This window comes from Pristiophorus japonicus, chromosome 3 (assembly GCF_044704955.1).
Source record: "Pristiophorus japonicus isolate sPriJap1 chromosome 3, sPriJap1.hap1, whole genome shotgun sequence".
Classification (NCBI taxonomy): domain Eukaryota; kingdom Metazoa; phylum Chordata; class Chondrichthyes; family Pristiophoridae; genus Pristiophorus; species Pristiophorus japonicus.
Window position 1 is genome coordinate 290,910,504 of NC_091979.1, and position 23,121 is coordinate 290,933,624.

General features: G+C 44.1%; 1 protein-coding gene across 1 annotated transcript in view; it reads left to right on the top strand.

Annotated features, from left to right (window-relative positions):
• Positions 1–23,121, top strand: part of LOC139255865 (kinase non-catalytic C-lobe domain-containing protein 1) — a 308,421-nt gene that overhangs the window by 51,757 nt on the left and 233,543 nt on the right. Inside the window, exons 4-5 of the mRNA XM_070874040.1 lie at positions 2,150–2,348; positions 17,180–17,238. Of these exons, the coding sequence (XP_070730141.1) occupies positions 2,150–2,348; positions 17,180–17,238 (258 nt within the window). The remainder of the gene's footprint in view (positions 1–2,149; positions 2,349–17,179; positions 17,239–23,121) is intronic.

Consider the following 23,121-nt stretch of genomic DNA (forward strand, 5'->3'; position numbering starts at 1 on the left):
AACCTTTTCAGCTGTCTTTCGAGCAAGAATCGTGGGTAATTAGCCTAAGTGCACGCCATCTCAGTGATCTCTGGGAAGATTCCATTGTCTGAGATTGTAACAGTGCAGGTTGTGGTGAAGCAGGGTATCACTGACAGCAACCTCCTGATTTCCTGTTTCACTGCGCATGTGCAGACGCCAGAGGTTGCTGTCAGTTGTACCCAATAATAATGGCGAACACTGAAAGCCTTATTAGTACAACAAAATTTTACAGTATGCATCATGTTGCCTCTTCCATGTGATTTTAAAACAAACCCCATTCCTGTCACTTCTCTTCTTAACAGGACTAATCACCAATAAATGACAACAACTTATTTTAACTGGTTGATTTTCATAAATAGTACAGATAGTAAAATGTTGCTTTTTAGATATCTTGATATTGAATTGTATATGGTGAGGTCTTGGTTATTACATTTGTGGAAATATTAATGACTGGTAAAACTGGGTATTATTTCCTTAAGTTGAAAGATATTGTAATTAATCAACATATTCCTGGGAGTGATTGACTGAAAAATCCCATGCAGTGCTTATGTACTCCACCAAAGGAATAGAACCGTTGTGTGAGTTACCAGTGGTCTTACAGCTTAAGTCACTGTGGCCCTGACCTACAGTTACATAACATTTTCAAATCCTGCAGCAGAGAACTTGCCTTTCCTTTGTGCAGCTGTCCTGCGGAGAACCCACAGTGTCGCAGTATTTATTAAGTGTGCATATGCACAGGACTAATTACCAATAAAATGTGCCAATTCTGTTTGGTTACATTTGGCACATTCAAGCACATGTATTATCAGTTTTGTTAGTTCCATATAATTCTCTATTTATGCATGTATTACTCCAAATAATAGTATTATATAATTCTTCAGTTAATTATTCCACTCAATAAGGATATGCAGTTCTCAGTGAATTATTACCGAATAAAGTGGTTGGTCTTAAATTAACACCTAGCAATGTTTGATTTTTCAATATAATTTCAATAGTGAACCAATACATAATTATTTTAAAGTTCTGTACTTCATGATGCAATCATACTACAATGCTGTTTACTAGAAATAAAAACCTCATAGTCAAAGAACTATTGGACTGGATTTTGCTGTAATAATAATGGCAAGGCAGTCAGCACTCGCTGTTCCTGGGTAAAACTGATAGCAACTTCTGGCATCCACACATGCGCAATTAAATGCGGAAATCTGGAAGTTGCTGTCAGTGATACCTTCCTCTCCTCAGGGTGTGCTGTTGGAGTCTTTGCCAATGGAATCTGCACAGAAATCACTGTTAAAACGTGAACTGAGGCTAATTACTCACTATAATCACACTAAAGACCGATGAGAAAGTTAAGCCTTGATCAACCAGGAGTAACTGAATTTTTAACGGTGTAGTAAGTGATAAGTACTGCTGAACAAACTCTCTGGCCCTGAAAAAAATAACTTTACAAGTGTGGAGTCTCGTTCCTTCAGAAGACAATTAATGTTGCCGATTTTTAAAAAATAATAATTTTTTTTATATAGTTTTGGTGTTTTGCCCTTTTATGTCTTTCAATTAATCCCATGAGTTTGACCGAATCTTTATTTCACTTCATGTATAATGATTTAAATGTAATTTACATTTCCTGTTATTTACTTTCTGCTTTGCCGCCTGTGAGGATTCTTCAATCTGATTGGTCTGCTGCTTCACCTGCTCACAGATGCCCTAGATCCCCTGTAGAGGGCGCTGAATTCCAACAGATGCCAGAAGAGTAGAAAACTCAGCTGACAAGCCCGCTAAAAGTCTGTGGGCAACTGTACGCGAGGTGAACGGTGAAAGCTGTTCCTTCGCCGCTCACAGCAAAATTCAGGCCATTGGCTTTAGAATGATAGTTGCTTGGAGTTAACTTATTTTATACAGTACCTATCAATAGTCGTGACTCTTAAGGTACAATTAAATCTTCTCTAAACTAATCTGCATTTAATCTGCCTGTTCAGTTTATGCCCCTTTTTAATTATTTACAGAGAAGTTATGGAAAGTCACCAATGTTGATAGATTGTGTCTACACAAATAAAATTCTGAAAAATATAACCTGTTTCACATACTGCCAATGTTCATTTCTTACTTAATTTATGTATTTATTTGGCAGGAGAATGTGTCCCTTGCTGACATCCTGTCATTACGAGATAGCTGCCTCAGTGAGCAGGATATCTGGGCATCCTGCCTAGAATGTTGCCTTTCAATGAAGAGCATCTCCCACACGCCACTCTTTCATACTCTCTGTATCACCCCGGATACGTTGGCTTTCAATGCTAATGGAAATGTTTGCTTCATGGAGCAGCTGAGTGGTAAGTACTCTTCAACAACTTTTCTTACACATATAGCAAAGCTTCAGTGAACATAACATGTTGCAATGTATAGCTTCCACTACCAATGTTTCCTTTCTTTGAACTCAGGATTTATTATTTTCCTTTTTTAATAAAAAAAACCTTATAGACATATTTGGGAGGAAAAAAATAAATTTCAGTAATCAACCATTTTCAGTTCAGTACAACGATGTAGAACAGCAATGGGAAACATTTAAAACGGTGTGCAACAAAGTGCAATATATTCTACTAAAAGGAAAGAACAAACTAAACACTAATGAGACTACTCCATGGATGAATAAAGCAATAAGGGAACAACTGAGTGTAAGAAAAGAGGCATACATTAAGAACATAAGAACATAATAAATAGGAACAGGAGTAGGCCATACGGCCCCTCGAGCCTGCTCCGCCATTCAATAAGATCATCGTTGATCTGATCATGGGCTCGGCCCCGCCCGTTCCCCATAACCACTTATCCCCTTATTTTTAAGAAATTTCTGTCTTAAATGTATTCACTGTCCCAGCTTCCTCAGCTAAGTACATAGACAGCAGAGGAGTGCATGATAAGGGAGAATACAAAGAGATTAGGAGAGGCGTCAAAAAGCAACTAGGAAAGCAAAGAGGAACTCTGAAAGAAAATAGTAAATAATTTTGCAGGCCCATCAATAAAAAAAAGGAAGGTTGGGGTGGGAATAGGGTCATTAAGGGATAGACAGGATAATACCACAGGTAACAATAGAGAGATGGCAGAAATGTTAAATAATTATTTTGCTTCATTATTTACCAGGGAGATAGAACAGGTGGGCATGACATTGGATAATGAGATAAGTGCATTTAAAATAAAAAGAGAGGATATATTATATAAATTAATCAAACTCAAAGAGGATAAAACCCCTGGTCCGGATGGATTGCATTCACGAATTTTAAAAGAATCTAGGGAAGAGATAGCAAAGGCCTTACTACACATATTTCATAATTTGTTAGTAAAAGGTGTAGTGCCAGAGGACTGGTGGATAGCTAACATAATACCTATATTTAAGAAGGGGCATAGAACATGTCCAGGGAATTAAAGACCTGTCAGTGTAATATCGATGGTAGGAAAAATAATGGAATTCCAACTAAAGGAGAAAATAGAAGAACATCTAGAAACCAAACATATAAATAATGAATAGTCAGCATGGATTTCAAAAGGGAAAATCTTGCTTGACCAACCTCATGGAATTTTTTGAAGAGGTACCAGAGAGAGTAGACAATGGTAAAGCAGTAGATGTAATTTATCTAGATTTTCAAAAAGCCGGCAATAAGGTACCCCATAATAGACTGATGAACAAGGTCAGAGAATGCAGAGTCAGGGGACAAGTAGCAGCATGGATAGCTAGCTTGCTTCAAGACAGAAAGCAGAGAGTAGGGGTAAAAGGTAGCTATTCACAGTGGTACAAGGTGGGTAATGGTGGCCCAGAAGGATCAGTGCTGGGACCACTGTTGTTCACAAATTATGTTAACGATTTAGACTTTGGAATCAAAAATGCAATTTCTAAATTTGGGGATGACATCAAATTGGAGGGGATAGTCAACACTGAGGAGGACTGCAACAAGTTACAGGAGGACATTAATAAACTTGCAGAATGGGCATAAAATTGGCAAATGAAGTTCAACATAGTTACATGTGAGTTATTACATTTTGAAGGAAGAATATGGAGGTCACTTATTAATTGGATTGTGTGGGTTTAGGTGGAGTAGAGGAACAAAGGGATCTTGGAGTGCAAAGATACAAATCATTAAAAGTATCGACACAGGTTAACAAGGCCATTAAAAAAGACAAGCACTCGGGTTTATTTCTAGAGGTATAGAATTAAAAAGTAGGGAAATTATGCTAAATCTGTATCGAACCTTGGTTAGACCACACTTAGGGGTGAAATTCGCTTTATAACACTACCCGTAAGCACCAGTGCTAGGCGGCTAATGGGCGGGAAAGGCCTACCTTCACCGGTAAGTGGCGCCGATGCCTCGTTCTAAATTCAGTCGGCTCTTTGGCAAAGGCACCAAGAGGCAATGCTGCGCCAGCTAACACCACCCGCATGGTGACGTCATTCAGCGCACAATGCCTCTTTGACGCCTCTGTCGTGATATTTGCTTTGTACGGTTCCTGTAACAGGAGGCAGCCATACAGCCTGAAAAAAGTAGTCATAAAAGAGCGGATCTCGGGCGGAATCGCACAGAAAGGAAGGTAAGTTTTTCTCTCTCTTTAATTCTGCATGTTTTTATTAGTTTTAAGAGTGGAGAAGTGTGTGTGTGGATCTGAGAAGTTGTAGTTCTTTTTTTTCCAGTATGGCGGCAGCCTCCCATCGGGAAATTCAGTCGGCCTCCTGAGCTGTCGCCCGAGGATGAGTGTACAATGTCACTTTTTGGCACTGCTCTCTCATCTTTGGTCGTGAAAACGGAATTTAGGACATTGAGGCTGCACCCAACACCTGGTGCTAAAATCAGCACTTGGGCGGTGACACCGTCTCAAAAATGACCATAACAAATTTCAGCCCCTTAGAGTACTGCATTCAGTTCTGGTCGCCATATTATAAAAGGATATAGAGACACTGGAGAGGATGCAGAGAACATTTACAAGGATGATACCAGAACTGCGAGGGTATACATATCAGGAAAGGATGAACAGGTTGGGTCTCTTTTCTCTTGAAAATAGAAGGCTGAGGGGTGACCTAATAGAGGTGTTTAAAATTATGAAAGGTTTTGATAGAGTGGATACAGAGAGAATGTTTTCACTTGTGAGGAAGAGCATAACTAGAGGCCATCAATATAAGATAGTCATCAAGAAATCCAATAGGGAATTCAGAAGAAACGTCTTTACATTCTGAACAATTAAAAATTATACACAAGATTTGCAGGTTAATAAAAATACTAAACGAATCAGCTTGTTAGTGTTGAGAATGTGGAACTCGCTACCACAGGGAGTGGTTGAAGTGAATCGTATCGATGTATTTAAGGGGATGCTAGACAAGCATATGAGGGAGAAGGAAATAGAAGGTTATGCTGTTAGATTTAGATGAGGAAAGAGGCTCGAATGGAGCATTAACACCGGCATGGACTGGTTGGGCCGAATGGCCTGTTTCTGTGCCGTATAGCCTATGTAATCCTTGTAATCCTATGTAATTTTGTGGGCCTATTCTTGGGGCCTCTTCAAGTTCAGAAGATTGAGATATGCCAATTAATGGGAGGATTGAATACATTGTTAGATGTGGCCTGTGTGGCTTCATGTTATGAACTGAAGTGGCTCACAAAGACAAAGACTTTGGACACCACTAATATATAGTGCATTTGTAAGTTTACTTTACATTCTGAACAATTAAAAATTATACACAAAATTTGCAGGTTAATAAAAATACTAAATGAGTCCACTTGTTAGTAGTACTTTATATATTTCTGCAATACCGAAGCACTCAATAGATCGGCACCAAGGTGCATTAAAATACTTGGCACTAATCAAAACTGTATATGGATTATATTATGTTTCAATAGACATTCATAGTTATATCTGCAGCTTGCATGCTTTATTTATAATTTCAGGCTTCCACTTCACTTGAGAGGTATATTGAGCATCTTCCACTAATTTTATTACTGACTTTAAATCTGGCATCTTTTTTTTACACAGTGTAGTGAATGTACCATTACCATGGTTTCCATGCCCACATGCAGCAAGACCTGGATGATATTCAGGTTTGGGCTGATATGTGGCAAGTAAAATTCGCACTACATAAGTGCCAGGTAATGACTATCTCCAACAAGAGAAGAGTCTAACCACCTCCCCATGACATTCAATGGGATTACCATCGCCGAATCTCCCACCATCAAAATCCTTGACCAAAAACTTAACTGGACCAGCTACGTAAATACTGTGGCTACAAGAGCAGGTCAGAGGCTGGGTATTCTGTGGCGAGTATCTCACCTCCTGACTCCCCAAAGTCCTTCTTCCATCGACAAGACACAAGTCAGAAATGTGATGGAATCCTCTCCACTTGCTTGGTTGAGTGCAGCACCAACAACACTCAAGAAGCTCAACACCATCCAGGACAAAACAGCCCACTTAATTGGCACCCCATCCACCACCTTAAACATTCACTCCCTCCACCACTGGTGCACCGTGGCTGCAGTGTGTACCATCTACAAGATGCACTGCAGCAACTCGCTAAGGCTTCTTCAACAGCATGTTCCAAACCAGCAAACTCTAGAAGGACAAGGGCTGTAGGTGCATGGGAACACCATCAATTCCAAGTTCCTCTCCAAGTCACACACCATCCTGACTTGGAAATATATTGCCGTCCCTTCATCATCATTGGATCAAAATCCTGAAACTGCCTTCCTAACGGCACTATGGGATTGCTTTCACCTCATGGACTGCAGTGGTTCTCGAAGGCGGCTCATCACACCTTCTCAAGGGCAGTCGGGAATGGGCAATAAATGCTGGCCTTTCCAGCGATGCCCACATCGCAGGAACTAATTTTTTTTTAAATCCAGTCTTCTATATTAGTTGGGCTGTTTGGAGAGGGGGTGGGGTAAGGGGAGAAGATAAAAAGTGTGGGTATTGTAAGATTATATTTTACTGTACTCAGTAACTTCCCTAGACATAACATTGGAAAAGTTTATTCCAGAAAACTCATCAGAAATTTCCTTCAGTTCTTTTTCAATTTATACAATATCTCCGTGTTATTTAAAATTATCACCAATAGCTGTTTGACCTCCCTTCATCTAAAGTGAAATGCTGCAGAAGGAAGAAGGGCTGACATGCCTCTTCAGGTCCTCATGCCACCACATGCACTGTTGGAGAACAGCCATTCAGTCAAAATGTTTTCATCCTTCACTGGTGCCAGTCTTCTGTTAATGGAATGGGATTTTCTTGTTCTTACTGTTTCAGATTTGTCTGTCTAGTTTGAGCCTTCTCACTGCTTTGCTTATAAATGCTAGATTTCTCCCAGTGACTCACAGATATCCTCATCATCATAGGCAGTCCCACAGAATCGAGGAAGACTTGCTTCCACTCCTGAAGTGAGTTCTTTGGTCGCTGAACAGTCCAATATGAGAGCCACAGACCCTGTCACAGGTGGGACAGATATTCATCAGGGGAAGGGGGGGGGGGCATGGCACTGAATTACCGCACGCTCCTTCCGCTCCCTGCGCCTGATCTCTTCACGCTCACAGTGTTGAGATTCGAAGAGCTCAATGCCCTCCCGGATACGCTTTCTCCACCTCGGGCAGTCTTCGGCCAGGGTCTCCCAGGCTTTAGTGGTGATGTCGCACTTCACCAGGGAAGTTTTGAGGGTGACCTTGTAACGTTTACGCTGCCCACCTTTGGCTCATTTGCCATGAAGGATCTCCGCATAAGCAATTGCTTAGGGAGTCTCGTGTCTGGCATGCGAACTAAGTGGCCTGCCCAGCGAAGCTGATCGAGTGTGGTCAGTGCTTCAATGCTGGGGATGTTAACCGAGGTGAGGTCACTGATGTTGGTGCATCTGTCCTCCCAGGGGATTTGCAGGATCTTATGGAGACACCGTTGGTGATATAACTCCAGCGACTTGATGTTTCTTCTGTAAGTCGCCCATGCTTCTGATCCATACAGGAGGGCGGGTATTACTACAGCCCTGTAGACCTATGAGTTTGGTGGTAGGTTTGAGGGCCTGGTCTTCGAACATTCTTTTCCTCAGGCGGCCGAAGGCTGCACTGGCGCACTGGAGGCGATGTTGAATCTCCGCATCAATGTCTTCCTTTATTGACAAGAGGCTCCCGAGCATGGGAAGTGGTCCACGTTGTCGAGGGCCGCGCCATGAATCTTGATGACTGGGGGGCAGTGCTGTGCGGCGAGGACAGGCTGGTGGAGGACCTTTGTCTTATGGATGTTAAGCGTAAGGCCCATGCTTTCATATGCCTCGGTGAATACATCGAGTATATCCTGGAGTTCAGCCTCAGAATGTGAGCAGACGCAGACGGCGTCTGCGTGCTGCAGTTCAACGACAGAGGTTTGGGTGATGTTGGACCTGGCCTGGAGGCGGTTTAGGTTAATCAGCTTCCCACTGGTTCTGTAGTTTAGTTCCACTCCAGCGGGGAGCTTGTTGACAGTGAGGTGGAGCATGGCAGCGAGGAAGATTGAGAAGAGGGTTGGAGCAATGATGCAGCCTTGTTTGACCTTGGTTCGGATGTGGAATGGGTCTGTAACGGATCCGCTGGTAAGGATCACGGCCTACATGTCGTCGTGGAGCAGGCGAAGGATGTTGGCTAAGTTTTGGGGGCACCCAAAACGGAGGAGGATGCTCCATGAGCCCTCATGGTCGACAGTGTCAAAGGCCATGTATAAGGGCTGGCGCTGCTCCCTGCATTTTTCCTGCAGTTGTCGTGCTGCAAAGATTATGTCCGTTGTTCCCCGTAGGGGACGAAATCCGCATTGCGACTCCGGGAGGAGCTCCTCAGCCACAGGGAGAAGATGTTTGAGGAGAACTCTAGCGACAACCTTCCCAGTGATTGATAACAGGGAGATTCCCCTGTAGTTGCCGCGCTCGGATTTGTTCCTCTTTTTAAAAATGGACACTATCACTGCATCTCTGAGATCTCCCAGCATGCTCTCCTCCCTCCAAATGAGAGAGATGAGGTCATGTATCAGCGCCTCTAGCCATATTTTAGCGCCTTCTCAGGAATTCCATCTGCACCCGTAACCTTGTTATGCTTGAGCTGTTTAATGACTTTGCCTACCTCGTGCAGCTCACAGATATCCATAGCTGCTTCTATCACTGTTAAGTATGGAAGAACTCCACAAGACTGAGTACTGTGAGCTAAAACTGATGTGACTTCAATCTCTTTAATACAACTCCAGAGTGCCTGAGCAGCATGGCAGACCACCTTTTATACTCCCTTACACGAGGTGTGCAGGTGACCCTTGGGCCTCCAACAGTTGTGCCCTCTGGTGGCAAGTCTTACACAGTTACAATGTTTACATACATAACATCACACCACCCCCCCCCCGCCCCCCGCCAAAGTCTTTGATACAAATTATTTACAAGTTGAGACGATCCGGGGCCCTACGCTCCCTGGTTGATCGTCTGACTTCAAACTCTGGCATGGGTGAGTTGGTTGGACCATTGCTGCACTGCGGCGTGGCTGGTCTGACAGGACTGTTGGGAATGGTGGGTTCATCCTCTTGATTGACAGCGAGGTCGATTGCTGGTTGGGTGTGTGTTGGTGGATCGATGATGGTGATGTCCTCTTCAGGTTGTTCCTGGTCATCGGTGAACTGTAGTTTGGTCTGATCCAAATGCTTTCTACATGTTTGTCCATTCAATAGTTTGACTATAAACACTCTATTCCCCTTCTTGACCAAGACAGTGCCAGCGACCCATTTAGGACCATGACCATAATTAAGGACAAACACAGGGTCGTTAATATCAATGTCACAAAATACAGCCGCGCGATCGTGGTACATGTTTTGCCGGTGATGCCGGGTTTCCACATGATCATTTAGATCCGATGGACTAGGGAGAGCTTGGTTTTGAGTGCTCTCTCCATTAACAATTCTGCAGGGGGAACCCCAGTGAGCGAGTGGGGTCGCATCCGGTAGCTGAGCAGAACCCGAGATAAGTGGGTCTGCAAGGAGCCTTCTGTCACGCGTTTCAAGCTCTGCTTGATAGTTTGGACTGCCCGTTGCGCTTGACCATTGGATGCGGGCTGAAACGGGGCAGACCTGACATGCGTGATGCCATTGTGGGTCATGAACTCGTTGAATTACGAGCTGGTGAAACACGGTCCATTGTCACTGAAAAGGACATCGGGCAAGCCATGGGTGGTGAACATAGCCCGGAGGCTTTCAGTGGTGGCAGTGGATGTGCTGGATGACATGATTACGCATTTAGAGTAAGCGTCCATTGCAACTAAAAACATCTTTCCGAGAAAGGGGCCAGCAAAATCTACATGGATCCTGGACCACGGTTTGAAGGGCCATGACCACAGACTCAATGGAGCCTCCCTTGGTGCATTGCTCAATTGTGAGCACATGTTGCACTGGTGTAGCATGACTCTAAGTCCAAGTCAATGCTGGGCCACCAAACATGCGACCTGGCTATAGCCTTCATCATGACTATGCCTGCGTGGGTATTGTGTAGTTCGCGTATAAACGTTTCCCTGCCTTTTTTTGGCAAGACCACGCGATTACCCCATAAGAGACAATTCGACTGGATGCATCGGTGAAACGGCTTAATTTCATCTTGCATTTCCCTGGGAACGGCCGACCAGCTCCCATTGAGGACGCAACTTTTTACAAGTGATAGCACAGGACCCTGGCTGGTCCAGGTCCTGATCTGGCGAGCAGTGACGGGTGACCTCTCACTCTCAAAAGCATCTATGACCAGAAGCAAGTCTGCGGGCTGCGCCATTTCTACCCCAGTAGTGGGCAATGGTAGCCAGCTGAGAGCATCAGCACAGTTTTCCGTGCCTGGTCTGTGGTGGATAACAGTGATTGGCGGACAATGTTAGTGCCCATCTTTGGATGCGGGACGAAGCATTGGTGTTTATACCTTTGCTTTCTGAAAATAATGAAATGAGCGGTTTGTGGTCGGTTTCAAGCGCAAACCGAAGTCCAAATAGGTATTGGTGCATTTTCTTAACCCCATATACACATCCTAACGCCTCTTTCTCGCCCATACTGTCAGCTCTTTCAGCCTCTAGACGCATATGCAACCAGTTGGAGTTTGCTTGATACTTGGTTTGCTGTAACACACATCTGACCCTGTACGAAGATGCATCACAAGCTAGCACTAATCGTTTACACGGGTCATACAGTACAAGTAACTTATTAGAACAAAGTAGGTTTCTGGCCTTCTCAAAGGCTGTCTCTTGAGATTTACCCCAAACCCAGTCGTCACCCTTAAGTAGCAACATGTGCAACGGTTCCAGCAAAGTGCTTAACACGGGTAGAAAGTTACCAAAACAGTTGAGGAGTCCCAGGAACGTCTGGGTGCATTCTTGATGGCCTCTGTCTTTGAGTCCGTGGGTCTGATGCCGTCTGCAGCAATCTTCCCAAAAATTCGACCTCTGTTACCAGGAAAACACGCAGAGAGTTTCAGCCTGAGTCCCACGCTGTCTCTTCGACTTAGAACCTCTTCCAGGTTGTGCAGGTGTTCGGTGGTGTCACGACCGGTGATCAGGATGTTGTCTTGAAACACAACGGTGCGCGGAACCGATTTCAGTCGATTCACCATGTTCCTCTGGAAGATGGCAGCAGCCGAGCGAATCCCAAAAGTGCATCCTGTGGTATATGAACAGTCCTTTTCACGTGTTGATGCACATCAATCTTTTTGAAGATTCAGCCAGCTCCTGTGTCATGTAGGTGGAGGTTAGGACCAACTTGGTGAACAATTTCACCCCCGCTAACGTTGCGAACAGGTCATCCGCCTTGGGTAGCGGATACTAGTCGTGTAACGAGACTCGGTCGATCGGTACCTTGTAGTCTCCGCAGATTCTGACTGTTCCGGTGTTGAAAAGCGATGGCACAATCGGACTGGCCCACTTGTTGAACTCGCTTGGCGATATGATTCCCTCTCGTTGAAATCTGTCCAGTTCGATCTCGACTTTCTACCTCATCATATATGGAACCATTTGAGCCTTGTGATGAAGGGGCCTTGCATTGGGGACTAGATAGATCGGCACCTTGGCGCCCGTGAAGTTGCTGATGCCTGGTTCAAATAGCGACGGAAACTTGCTCAGCACTTGGGCACATGAGGCATCATCCACTGAAGATAGTGGTTTGATGTTGTCCCAGTTCCATCGAATCTTTCCTAGCAAGCTTGGGCCATCGCGTGGTACAATCCACAGTGATAAATCATGCACAGCTCCTTCGTACGATAACTTAACTGCCGCACTGCCAATGACTGGTATGAGCTCTTTGGTGTAGGTGCGCAACTTTGTCTGAATCGGGCTCAGTTTGGGCCTTTGTGCCTTGTTGCCCGGCAGTTTCTCAAAAGCCGACTGGCTCATAATTCACTGACTCGCCCGCGTGCCCAACTCCATTGATACCGCAATGCCGTTTAATTTGACTTTCAGCATGCTAGGAGGGCTCTTGGTGGTGAAGGTGTGTAACCTATGCACTTCTTCCTCAGGTTGCGTTGCCTCTCTTGTTTGTTCTGCGTGATCTGCGCCGGATCGATCATCCTCTGCTGACTCTGCCACGTGGTGAGTCGCAGCACTCTTGCTCATTCGCTGGAGGTGCCCCATTGTTTTGCAGCCTTTGCACACGTTGTGCTTGAATGGGCTCGATGATTACCCCCACAGCGCCAACATGGTGCTAATGGATTTGCATTCACATCCAATGGCGGTCTCCGAGTCATCCTAGGTCTTGCAGCTGCAGACATATAGACCCTGCCATATGCAGTTCTGCCTGCTAGTGACATTATTTTATGCACAGTGCTTGCCGGTGAGCTTCGATGCTGGGAAGATATCTGTTTGGTATTATCGCTCGTGGATATGAATGCCTGGGCTATCGTGATGGCCTTGCTCAGATCTAGGTATTCAGCGGACAGCAGCTTACGAAGAATGACCTCATGGCCGATGCCAGGCGCAAAAAAGTCCCGCAGCATTTCCCCCAAAAATCCAGCAAATTCGCAAGTTCCCGCAAGGCGTCTCAGGTCGGCGACGTAACTCGCCATGTCCTGGCCCTCGGAGCGATGGTGCATGTAGAAGCGAATCTTGGCCATTAAGACTCTCTCCTTTGGCTTTAGGTGGTTCTGAACCAGCGTACACAACTCTGTATACGTCTTCTCCGGTGCTAGCAGATTCTTGATGAGGCCGTATATTGTGGACCCACACACGGTGAGGAGAATTGCCCTGCGCTTGATCGCTTTATCGTCCCCATCCAGCTCGTTGGCCATGAAGTACTGGTCGAGAGGCTCAACAAAGGCTTCCCAATCATCACCCTCTACAAATCTCTCTAAAATACCAACGGCAGCCATGACCGCATGAAAGCTTGTAATCTGTTACTCATCGCCAATTTTTAAGTATAGAAGAACTCCACAAAACTGAATACTGTGAACTAAAAGTGATGTGACCTTAGCCTCTTTAATACAACTCCAGAGTGCCTGAGCAGCATGGCAGACAACCTTTTATACTCCCTTGCACGAGGTGTGCAGGTGACCCTTGGGCCTCCAACAGTTGTGCCCTCTGGTGGCAAGTCTTTCACAGTTACAATATTTAAATACATAACAATCACTTCACCCACAAAGCCTTTAAAATACTAGACATAGCAATATGTATTTGGGTTGCAAACAACTTTTATTATTGTAACTTTATGGTGAAATCTGGAGTTAACATTTTAATGGACTGTTGTTGGTATCAGGTAAACTACCCAAATTTTACAGTTAGATTATTGGATGTATTTCCATTATATTGTATGCATGATAATGTGGTTGGATTCTAATTCTAATTATAACGGCAATAGATCATGCATTGCAGGTGTAGGATCTGATGTTTTCTTTATTTCTGATGATGAATAACTTTTATGTGTTGTAATATGCAAATAAGAAGCTGTCAATGTTCTTTTATGTTTTACAAGGTTACAAGCAATACTCTTTTTGTTACCACATGTAAAAGTGTACTGCAAGTTGTTTGCAGCTTGAAGGTTACTGATATAAGCAGATAAATTAATGGATGCCAACTCTGTTCAGACCAAGTCAGTTTCTGATTTGGATCCTAAAACAGACGTTTGCTCCTTACTAGCATATCTGAATCAATATCGTGATGGACATGTTTCCGATGCTGTTTGGGCGTGGGAGGGAGGTTGGACACCTTTGCACCAGTTTCCTCCAAGAAAATCGACACAACTAGATCCAATTTCATCCATTATCTTGATAGTGGGTGGATTGCAGAGTCCCCACAAATTGCTCAAAATGCTTTCTGAAAATATATACTTCTGGTATTTTTTTCTTAATAAACAAAATTTTTAATGCCCAAAATAATAAAACTCAAACAAACTGTATCCTTCACCAGAACATTCATAGTAGTATTGTTTTAAAAAACTGCTTTGACTCTGCATCCAGTTGCAGGCTCTGGGCAATGAGTGGTACCTGGGAGCTGAAATCTAAAGTGAATCTGACACCAATGGTTTTTTTTCTCCTCATTTTCTCTAATGGTAAATTAATTTTTACATTTTATTTTATGATTTAAAATTTTATATATTATTTCTTTTAGGTTTTCATGTAACAACTTGCTATTTACCTTGCCGTTGTACTACCGCCATGTTCCATCTTCAGCTCTTCTGTTAGGCTTAGGCTGGCCTCTGTGCCATGTGTGGCCTGTTGTCAGCTGATGTTACAACCGCCTGCCTTGCCATCAGCTGTCCTGATCCCAGTTTTCCTCTCTTCTGTCATGCTGTTCACCCCCATCCCGCTCTGTTACACATTTGTTGGCTCCCCGCTCCCATCGGCTGGGAGCCAATTTCATGCCACCATTCCTGCTTGCCGCCATTGATTGGGCGCTCCGCTTTTTCCCCATTTTGCCTCTCCGTCACCACTTGAACCACCCTCGCTAATTGGCTGTTCTGCTGGCAGCCTATAACTGCTTCTGTGCCTCCTACCGGACTTATTACTAATCTTGCTCCCTGCTGGTGGCCCTAATCTTCCTGTCTCCCTGACTGCCCCTCACCCCATAAATGACCACTTCATGCTGGCCACTGCTCCCAAACATAGCGTTAAGTTAAGAAAACACAAACTTAATGTCTGTGAACCACAACAAAAAATGCTCAAAACATGTGGTGAACGTCGACTTTTGCCACAAGACAGAAAACAGGTCGGAACACATTGGCCGCTTGTTTTACAAACTGCACGATTTTTGATTCTGTTGATGTCTATGGAAATGAAACTGAGGCTGTGTGTTAAGCAGGTAGCCTATCCGCTACCACCTGTTTTCCACATTCACCTTGTACTACCTCAAACATGAAATATTGGGCCGTAACTTGCTGCCCTTACAGGTGCATGCCACAAGGGCTGTGCAAGTTCCGGGTTTTCACTTGCAAAATGCATGCACAAAAACTCGGAATTTGTGATCTGGCAATAATTTTTTTGACAGATCCAACGTAGCCCCAGGAAAAGGGCATCCACGAGCAGAGAGTTTGGCTATTTGCCCAACTTCTGCCCAGTGAATGCCCGTGAAATTCTAATGCCTGGTAAACTCAGGCTTAAGGCCAGCTTTTACCAGCGTAAGAGTTTTAAAAACCATAAAAATACATTTTTAGCAATCATTTATACATTAAAAAAATCTGAATAATAAGGTACGTTTATTTTAGCCCCATTAAAACTTTTAAATTTATTTTTCAAAAAATTAAATTTTTGTTTTAAATATTTAATTAAATGGCACTTTAATTAATGTTAAATACATGTTTTTAAAAATTTTTATTGAAGTGTGGATTATGGGGTTTCCGTACATATGGATCAGAGGCATTTCCCCGCAGGAGGTCTCTAACCGCAAATTCAGGCCATTCTGATTAAGGTTCTTCAGAAGCACTACCTGTAGACCATAAGCTTGGTGCCAGATTTGAGGGCCTGATCTTCGAACACTCTCTTCCTCAGGCCGAAGGCTGTGCTGTCGCACTGAAGGCGGTGTTGGACATCGTCGGTGATGTTTGTCCTTGCTGATAATAGGCTCCCGAGTTCTGCGCAGAGAGGATTCCTGTATGGGCTGCTCTTACACACTCTCTTTGCCATCCTCGTCTGCCATCCAGACACACCAGGGCGCACCATCTTGCCATCCGGAGGAGGCGGGGATCCCCAATGGACTGCGCTCCAAGCGGGAGTCCTCCCTTTATTTATTGGCGACTTGGCCTGGAAGATGCTGCATGGGGTAGTCCCGTGCAATCGATTTTTAAGTTGGTTCACGGACTCCCAGGCTGCCTGCAATTTCTACAGTCTGGAAGAATCCGTGTTCCATGTTTATGTGGAGTGTGTCAGGTTGCAGATCCTGTTACAATATTTGAAGGAGCTGCTCCTCAAATTCTGGTTGCACTTCAGTCCAATGCTCCTGGTCTTTGGGCATCCTCTGCGGAGGGGGATGGTCAGGTCGGAAGGCCTCCTCATAGGACTGCTCTTGGACATGGCCAAGGTGGTCATTAACCGGTCCAGGCAGCGGGCGGTCGAGGGGGTCATTCACCCCCGGCAACCAAATTTTAATTTGACATAGTTCAAAAAAGTTTTATTTGTTAATTTGTTGGTTCTAGTGCCCCTGTAATAAGGGCGCACTTGTATTATCATTACTTTAAAATAGTTGTGGAGCTGTTGCAGTGTGAATGGCTTACCCAGTCACATGACATTCACAAGCTGCAAAAAAAACCCCGGTTAATTGAGTTCAGGTTCTCCACGACGAGATGGGCTGTTATGGGTCTGGTGAATGAACTGGTGGTGTTTAGTTTCGTTTTTAAACCTTTGCTGATAAATCAGCTAGTTCTTTGCAGCAAATTGTAGCCATGAATTCTTAAGCAAAGAACCCATGAAGCAAATACACTATAGTCTGCATGGGTGTTTTCTTCGACAACCCACCTAATCTAATCAACTCTCGTACTTGCTTCCTGTGTGAATTGCCCGTGGCTTCTCTGTACCCCAGTAAGCGGATAGCAACCCCAGGAAATAGAGGGAGAAAAAGAAAGAAAATTGGAAGAAAAAGGAGAGGAAAAAATAATTTCAAGGCCTTTCAATCCACATGCATTAATCAGTCAGTTATTCAATGCTACCGTAAAACCATATTGCATCATTTTCTAGTTTGTGATTGACTTTCTTTCTTCTTTACAGATGATCCAGAAGGTGCCTTTGTTCCCCCTGAATTTGACATTACCGGCAACACCTTTGAGGTGGGTAGAAATAGTTTCTGAACATAATGCAGGCAAAAAATATTTTCCCTACTGTTTTCCCTATACTCTCTGAAGTAGAGTGTTTTTCAAATGAACAGCATTGAAAATTTAATGTAAAAGCCCCAATGCATAGGAAATCTTTGATTGAAGTGCCTGCTATGATTAGATCAATTTCAGAGTGCTTGTTAAGAAAAGCTATTAATTATGGCCAATTATTTGAAACTGCAATTGCCCAAAAAGCTTTTCATTGTCTAAAGTGCTATTAGAGCTTCTCTCCTTGCCAAAAATCAGTTTATTTTTATCCAGCACAGAACTGCTGGAGCTTGCAAGCCTGGAAATTGTGCTTTGTTTTAGTTTCCATACCATAGGAAGGATATACTTGCCTTAGATGGGGTGCAACAAAGGTTCAGTAGATTGATTCCTGGGATGAGAGGGTTGTCCTATGAGGAAAGATTGAGTAGAAAGGGACTATACTCTCTGAAGTTTAGAAGAATGAGAGGTGATCTCATTGAAAGATACAAGATTCTGAGGGAGATTGATGGTAGATGCTAAGGGGCTGGTTCCTCTGATTGGAGAATCTAGAACTAGGGAGCCATAGTATCAGGATAAGCGGTCGGCCATTTAGGACTCAGATGAGGAGAAATTTCTTTACTCAGAGTGTTGTGAATCTTTGGAATTCACTACCCCAGAGGGCTGTGGATGCTCAGTCGTTGCGTACATTCAAGGCTGAATTGATAGATTTTTGGACTCTATGGAATCAAGGAATTTGGGGATCGGGTGTGAAAGTGGAGTTGAGGTCGAAGATCAGCTGCTCCTATTTCTTATGTTCTTTGTGATACTACAGCATGAATTAAAGGTTAATGTTTGTATTACTTTTCCATTTTAATGGAGAGTAAAAGGCCTAGAAATTCGATTGGGCCAGTTATTAATCCCTGTGCCTGAATGGTAAAGCCCATGGCGCAACCAAAACTGGGCCGCAGGCCTCATTATTATCAAACTAGCAAGCAAAACGTAATGGAAGATCGAGCCACTGCAATGGCAACAGTGGCTCTTGGGGAAATGGTTAAAGGGGACCAGGAAGGGGGTGGGGGGGGGTGGCGACCAGGCCAAGAGCGATTGGGTCGGGAGAGTATCGGTGACTAGGGGTGATTTGGGGGGGGTGGGGGGGGAGGCGGGTGGAGTAATAGCTGGCAGCGGCCCAAATGCTTTGAATGTGGGAGCGGGAGAAGCAGTTTCTTTAAGGACTACCTGTTAGGCTATATGTAGACTGGGATATTCTGAGAGCAGCCGGCGCCAACTACCTCTGGGTAAACCAGTCTTGCTGAGGGAGCCTGAAATATGCAATACGCCACTTATTTGCATATGCCTGCAGGCGTGGGCCTGGATGCCGTTTTTTTGTGTGTGTATGTGGCCTTTACCAATATGCACTTTGGCAGAAAAAAATCAAAGAGCAAGTTATTATTTAAATGGAGAAAGATTGCAAAGTGCTGCAGTACAGCGGAACCTGGGGGTACTTGTGCAAGGAACACAAAAGGATAGTATACAGGTACAACAAGTGATCAGGAAGGCCAAGGGTATCTTGGCCTTTAAAAGGGATGCAGTATAAAAGCAGGGAAGTCTTGCTACAGCTATATAAGGTATTGGTGAGACCACACCTGGAATACTGCGTGCAGTTTTGGTTTCCATATTTACGAAAGGTTATACTTGCTTTGGAGGCAGTTCAGAGAAGGTTCACCAGGTTGATTCCAGGGATGAGGGGGTTGACTTATGAGGAAAGGTTGAGTAGGTTGGGCCTCTACTCATTGGAATTCAGAAGAATGAGAGGTGATCTTACCGAAACGTATAAGATTATGAGGGGGCTTGACAAGGTGGATGCAGAGAGGATATTTCCACTGCTGAGGGAGACTAGAACTAGAGGGCATGATCTCAGAATGAGGTGCCGCTCATTTAAAACAGAGATGAGGAGAAATTTCTTGCCTCAGAGGGTTGTAAATCTGTGGAATTCGCTGCCTCAGAGAGATGTGGAAGCTGGGACATTGAATAAATTTAAGACAGAAATAGACAGTTTCTTAAACGATAAGGGGATAAGGGGTTATGGGGAGTGGGCGGGAAAGTGGAGCTGAGTCCATGATCAGATCAGCCATGATCTTATTGAATGGCAGAGCAGGCTCGAGGGGCAGTGTGGCCTACTCCTGTTCCTATTTCTTATGTTCTTATGTTTTTATGAAGGCTTAGCAGGCTGTTTAGCGCTTGACAAATGGGCGCCGCAGGGCTGAATTTGCAGGACAAACTGTTTAAAATAAATGGGTTAAAGCCTCAACTGAAATAACAGGCAGTCATTTCATGCAAACTTGTTAGGCATTTGGGATGTAATTTTAAAAAATAAATGCAAGTCCTATGAAGTAATGTTTGACACCATAAAAAGTAATTAATTTTGGGTTATCTTATGCATGTGGAGTATCTGTTTAAGATCCAATGAATTACTTTGTTATTGTTGAAGCGTGCAAGTCCTACAGAAAACTGTTTTAGTAGCCATAGAATCTTAGATTAGCAAAATTATGGCCCAGGAAATGGATGAGTGCAGAATTACAGATTGTAGCCTAGCTGCACCTTGTTAGAGAAATCTATTCATGAAATTTTATTTCAGGAAATTTTCCTGTTGATTGGTTTATACTCACTCGCAACCTTTTGGCATCTATAAGTTTACTGTTGTCTCTATCATAACAGTAGACGTAAAAAAGTGACATGAAAACAATTTAATATGGATGTCTGGAAAGGTGAAACTATTCTGTGCATCTGCTACTGTGCAAATCAAAGAAAGTAATCACTCCTGTATTTATAATTTTGCTGTTTGCGAATAAAGTAATACATTTGTTGAAGGAGTTCATCACTGAAATTGGTCTACTGATTTTTTAAAAATGAAGCTTTCCAGAATACCATTGTGTTATTAATTCAGAGGATGAATACATGAAGGAAAGAATGTAATTTGAAAATAGTGCACTGTCACCTCTGTGTTGGGCTAACAACGTGGCTGCATTTGTTTCGATTTTAGTGTTTTTTCACATGTTGTAAATTAATATGTACAGATATCCATAGAGAATGGAATATTTTTTCATTTGAATAGTTTTTGTTTGGAAAACAAACAAGATTATGGGCCCAAGTTTCCACACGATAAAAAACGGGCGCCCCTCCAAGCTGGGCGCCCGTTTTTCGCGCCTAAAACGGCGGCGGAAAAAAAACGCGCGATTCTGGAGAGCCCTGCAGCTCCTTGTCTGTTTGGCACGGCGCCCAGGGGGGCGGAGCCTACACTCGCGCCGATTTTGTAAGTGGGAGGGGGCGGGTACCATTTAAATTAGTTTTTTTCCTGCCGGCAACACTGCGCGTTGGAGCGTTCGCGCACGCGCAGTGTGAAGGAAACATTGGCACTCGGCCATTTTTGTAGTTCTTTGTAGCTGTTTAATTTTTGAACATTTTTTAATAAAAGCACATTGCCATCAACACATCAGCACTGAGAAGGCTGCAGGAAGCCTCAGAAAGTTGAGGCAGCCGTTTCCCTCCCCCTCCCCGCCCACCGTCGGGAATAACCGGCTGCCTCCTCCCCCCCCCCCCCCCCGCGGGAATAACCGGCTGCCTCCTCCCCCCCCCCCCCCCCCGCGGGAACGAACGGCTTTCTCCACCCCAACCCCCCCCCCCCCCCCCATGGGAACGAACGGCCTTCTCCTCCCCCCCCCCCCCCCGCGGGAACGAACGGCTGCAGAATTCTCCCTGGCTGAAGCACTTTCACACAGGTAGGAAGATGGTTTATTTAATCTTTTCTTTGCTTATAAATGTTTATTCAGGTTGGATTTATTTGTATAATATTTGTAGAAGTATAAATAAGGATTTATTATAGAATTTAATGACTTTCCTTCCCCACCCCCCCTCCCCCCCATCTCGTTCGGGACGCCTAATTTGTAACCTGCGCCTGATTTTTTAATGTGGAGAACAGGTTTTTTCAGTTCTACAAAAATCTTCACTTGCTCCATTCTAAGTTAGTTTGGAGTACGTTTTCACTGTGGAAACTTTGAAATCAGGCGTCAGTGGCCGGACACGCCCCCTTTTGAAGAAAAAATTCTGTTCCAAAGTGGAACTGTTCTAACTGACTAGAACTGCAGAAAAAAAAATGTGGAGAATTGCGATTTCTAAGATAGTCCGTTCTCCACCAGTTGCTCCTAAAAATCAGGTGCAAATCATGTGGAAACTTGGGCCCATTAAGTGCTTATCGTTAGTCATACCTGTAGAATTATCTTCCTTATAACCTTGACTTCTGATCCTCCACATGATTAACAGGCAAATATTACAAATGTCAAGTGTTTACCATGCAGAGTTCTCCCTCGCCGTATCTTTTGGGTACAAAAAATATATTTTTTAACATCTCCGACTGTGTCGGAGAAATTTGATTTTTACTGTTATTCTTACATCTTCATGGAAGAGCTGCTACTTTAATTTCAAACTTGCTGAGGAGGCATTCATGTGAAAGCAGCAACAAGCATTGTCAGCAAAGGGTTCCTTAAGGTTGAGAAAATACTTTTCCCAAAAACTTGTGTCCTAAATGTCATTTAGAGTTGTCTGTCAGTGGAACTTATTTTGATCTATGTACTTTCTTACTCGAAACACTCTGATGTTTACTCTGGCTCTGCTTCAGATTTTCTGTCATTACTTTGTAAGTGTTCTCTGGATTCTCTGAGGTTTTGCTACTCTATCTTTATTTCTGTTTTGCCCTTCCAACCTATTGGAGAATTTAGTTCAGCTCCTGTATAGCCCTGTTGATTTTGGATTATTACTCTAGACATTCTGTTGGGTTCAGCATCACCAGCCGCTTCCGTAAGCAGACCGAGCTTCTCCTACGATCTGGAGTGCAGTTTTTTCTGCCCAACATCAAAGTAAGCCATAGAAAGATCCATGGATCATAACAGAGAACTTTTGTTCTGTAACAAAACTAGACATTCTCATCTACCATTATTAAGCCAATTTTCATATTTTGTCCAACCCGTTCTATCATTTCTGAGCTGCCTTCTCCAATTCCCCTGCTCCTCCTAGTTTAAAAAAAAAATCATTCCTGGGATGTGGGCTTCGCTGGCAAGGCCAGCATCCCTTAATGCCCTTGAGAAGGTGGTGGTGAAGATACTCCCACTGTGCTGCTAGGAAGGGAGTTCCAGGACCTTGACCCAGCGACGATGAAGGAACAGCGTGTAACTTGGAGGGGAACTTGCAGTTGCTGGTGCTCCCATGTGCCCGCTGCCCGTGTCCTAGGTGGTAGAAGTCGCAGGTTCGGGAGGTGCTGCCGAAGAAGCCTTGGTGAGTTGCTGCAGTGCATCTTGTAGATGATACACACTGCAGTCACGGTGCGTCGGTGATGGAGGGAGTGCATGTTTAAGGTGGTGGATGGGGTGCCAATCAAGCGGGCTGCTTTGTCCTGGATTGTGTTGAGCTTCTTGAGAGTTGTTGGAACTGCACTCATCCAGGCAAGTGGAGAATATTCCATCACACTCCTGACTTGCGCCTTGTAGATTGTAGAAAGGCTTTGGGGAGTCAGGAGGTGAGTCACTTGCCGCAGAATACGCAGCTTCTTACCTGCTCTTGTAGCCACAGTATTTATGCCGTTGAATGTCGAGGGGAGGTGGTTAGACTCTTTCTTGTAGGAGAGAGTCATTGCCTGGCATTTGTGTGTCACAAATGTTATTTGACACTTATTAGCCCAAGCCTGAATGTCATCCAGGTCTTGCTGCATTCGGGCACCGACTGCTTCATTATCTGGAGTTGTGAATGAACACTGCAATCGTCAGCGAACATCCCCACTTCTGACCTTATGATGGAGGGAAGGTCATTGATGAAACAGCTGAA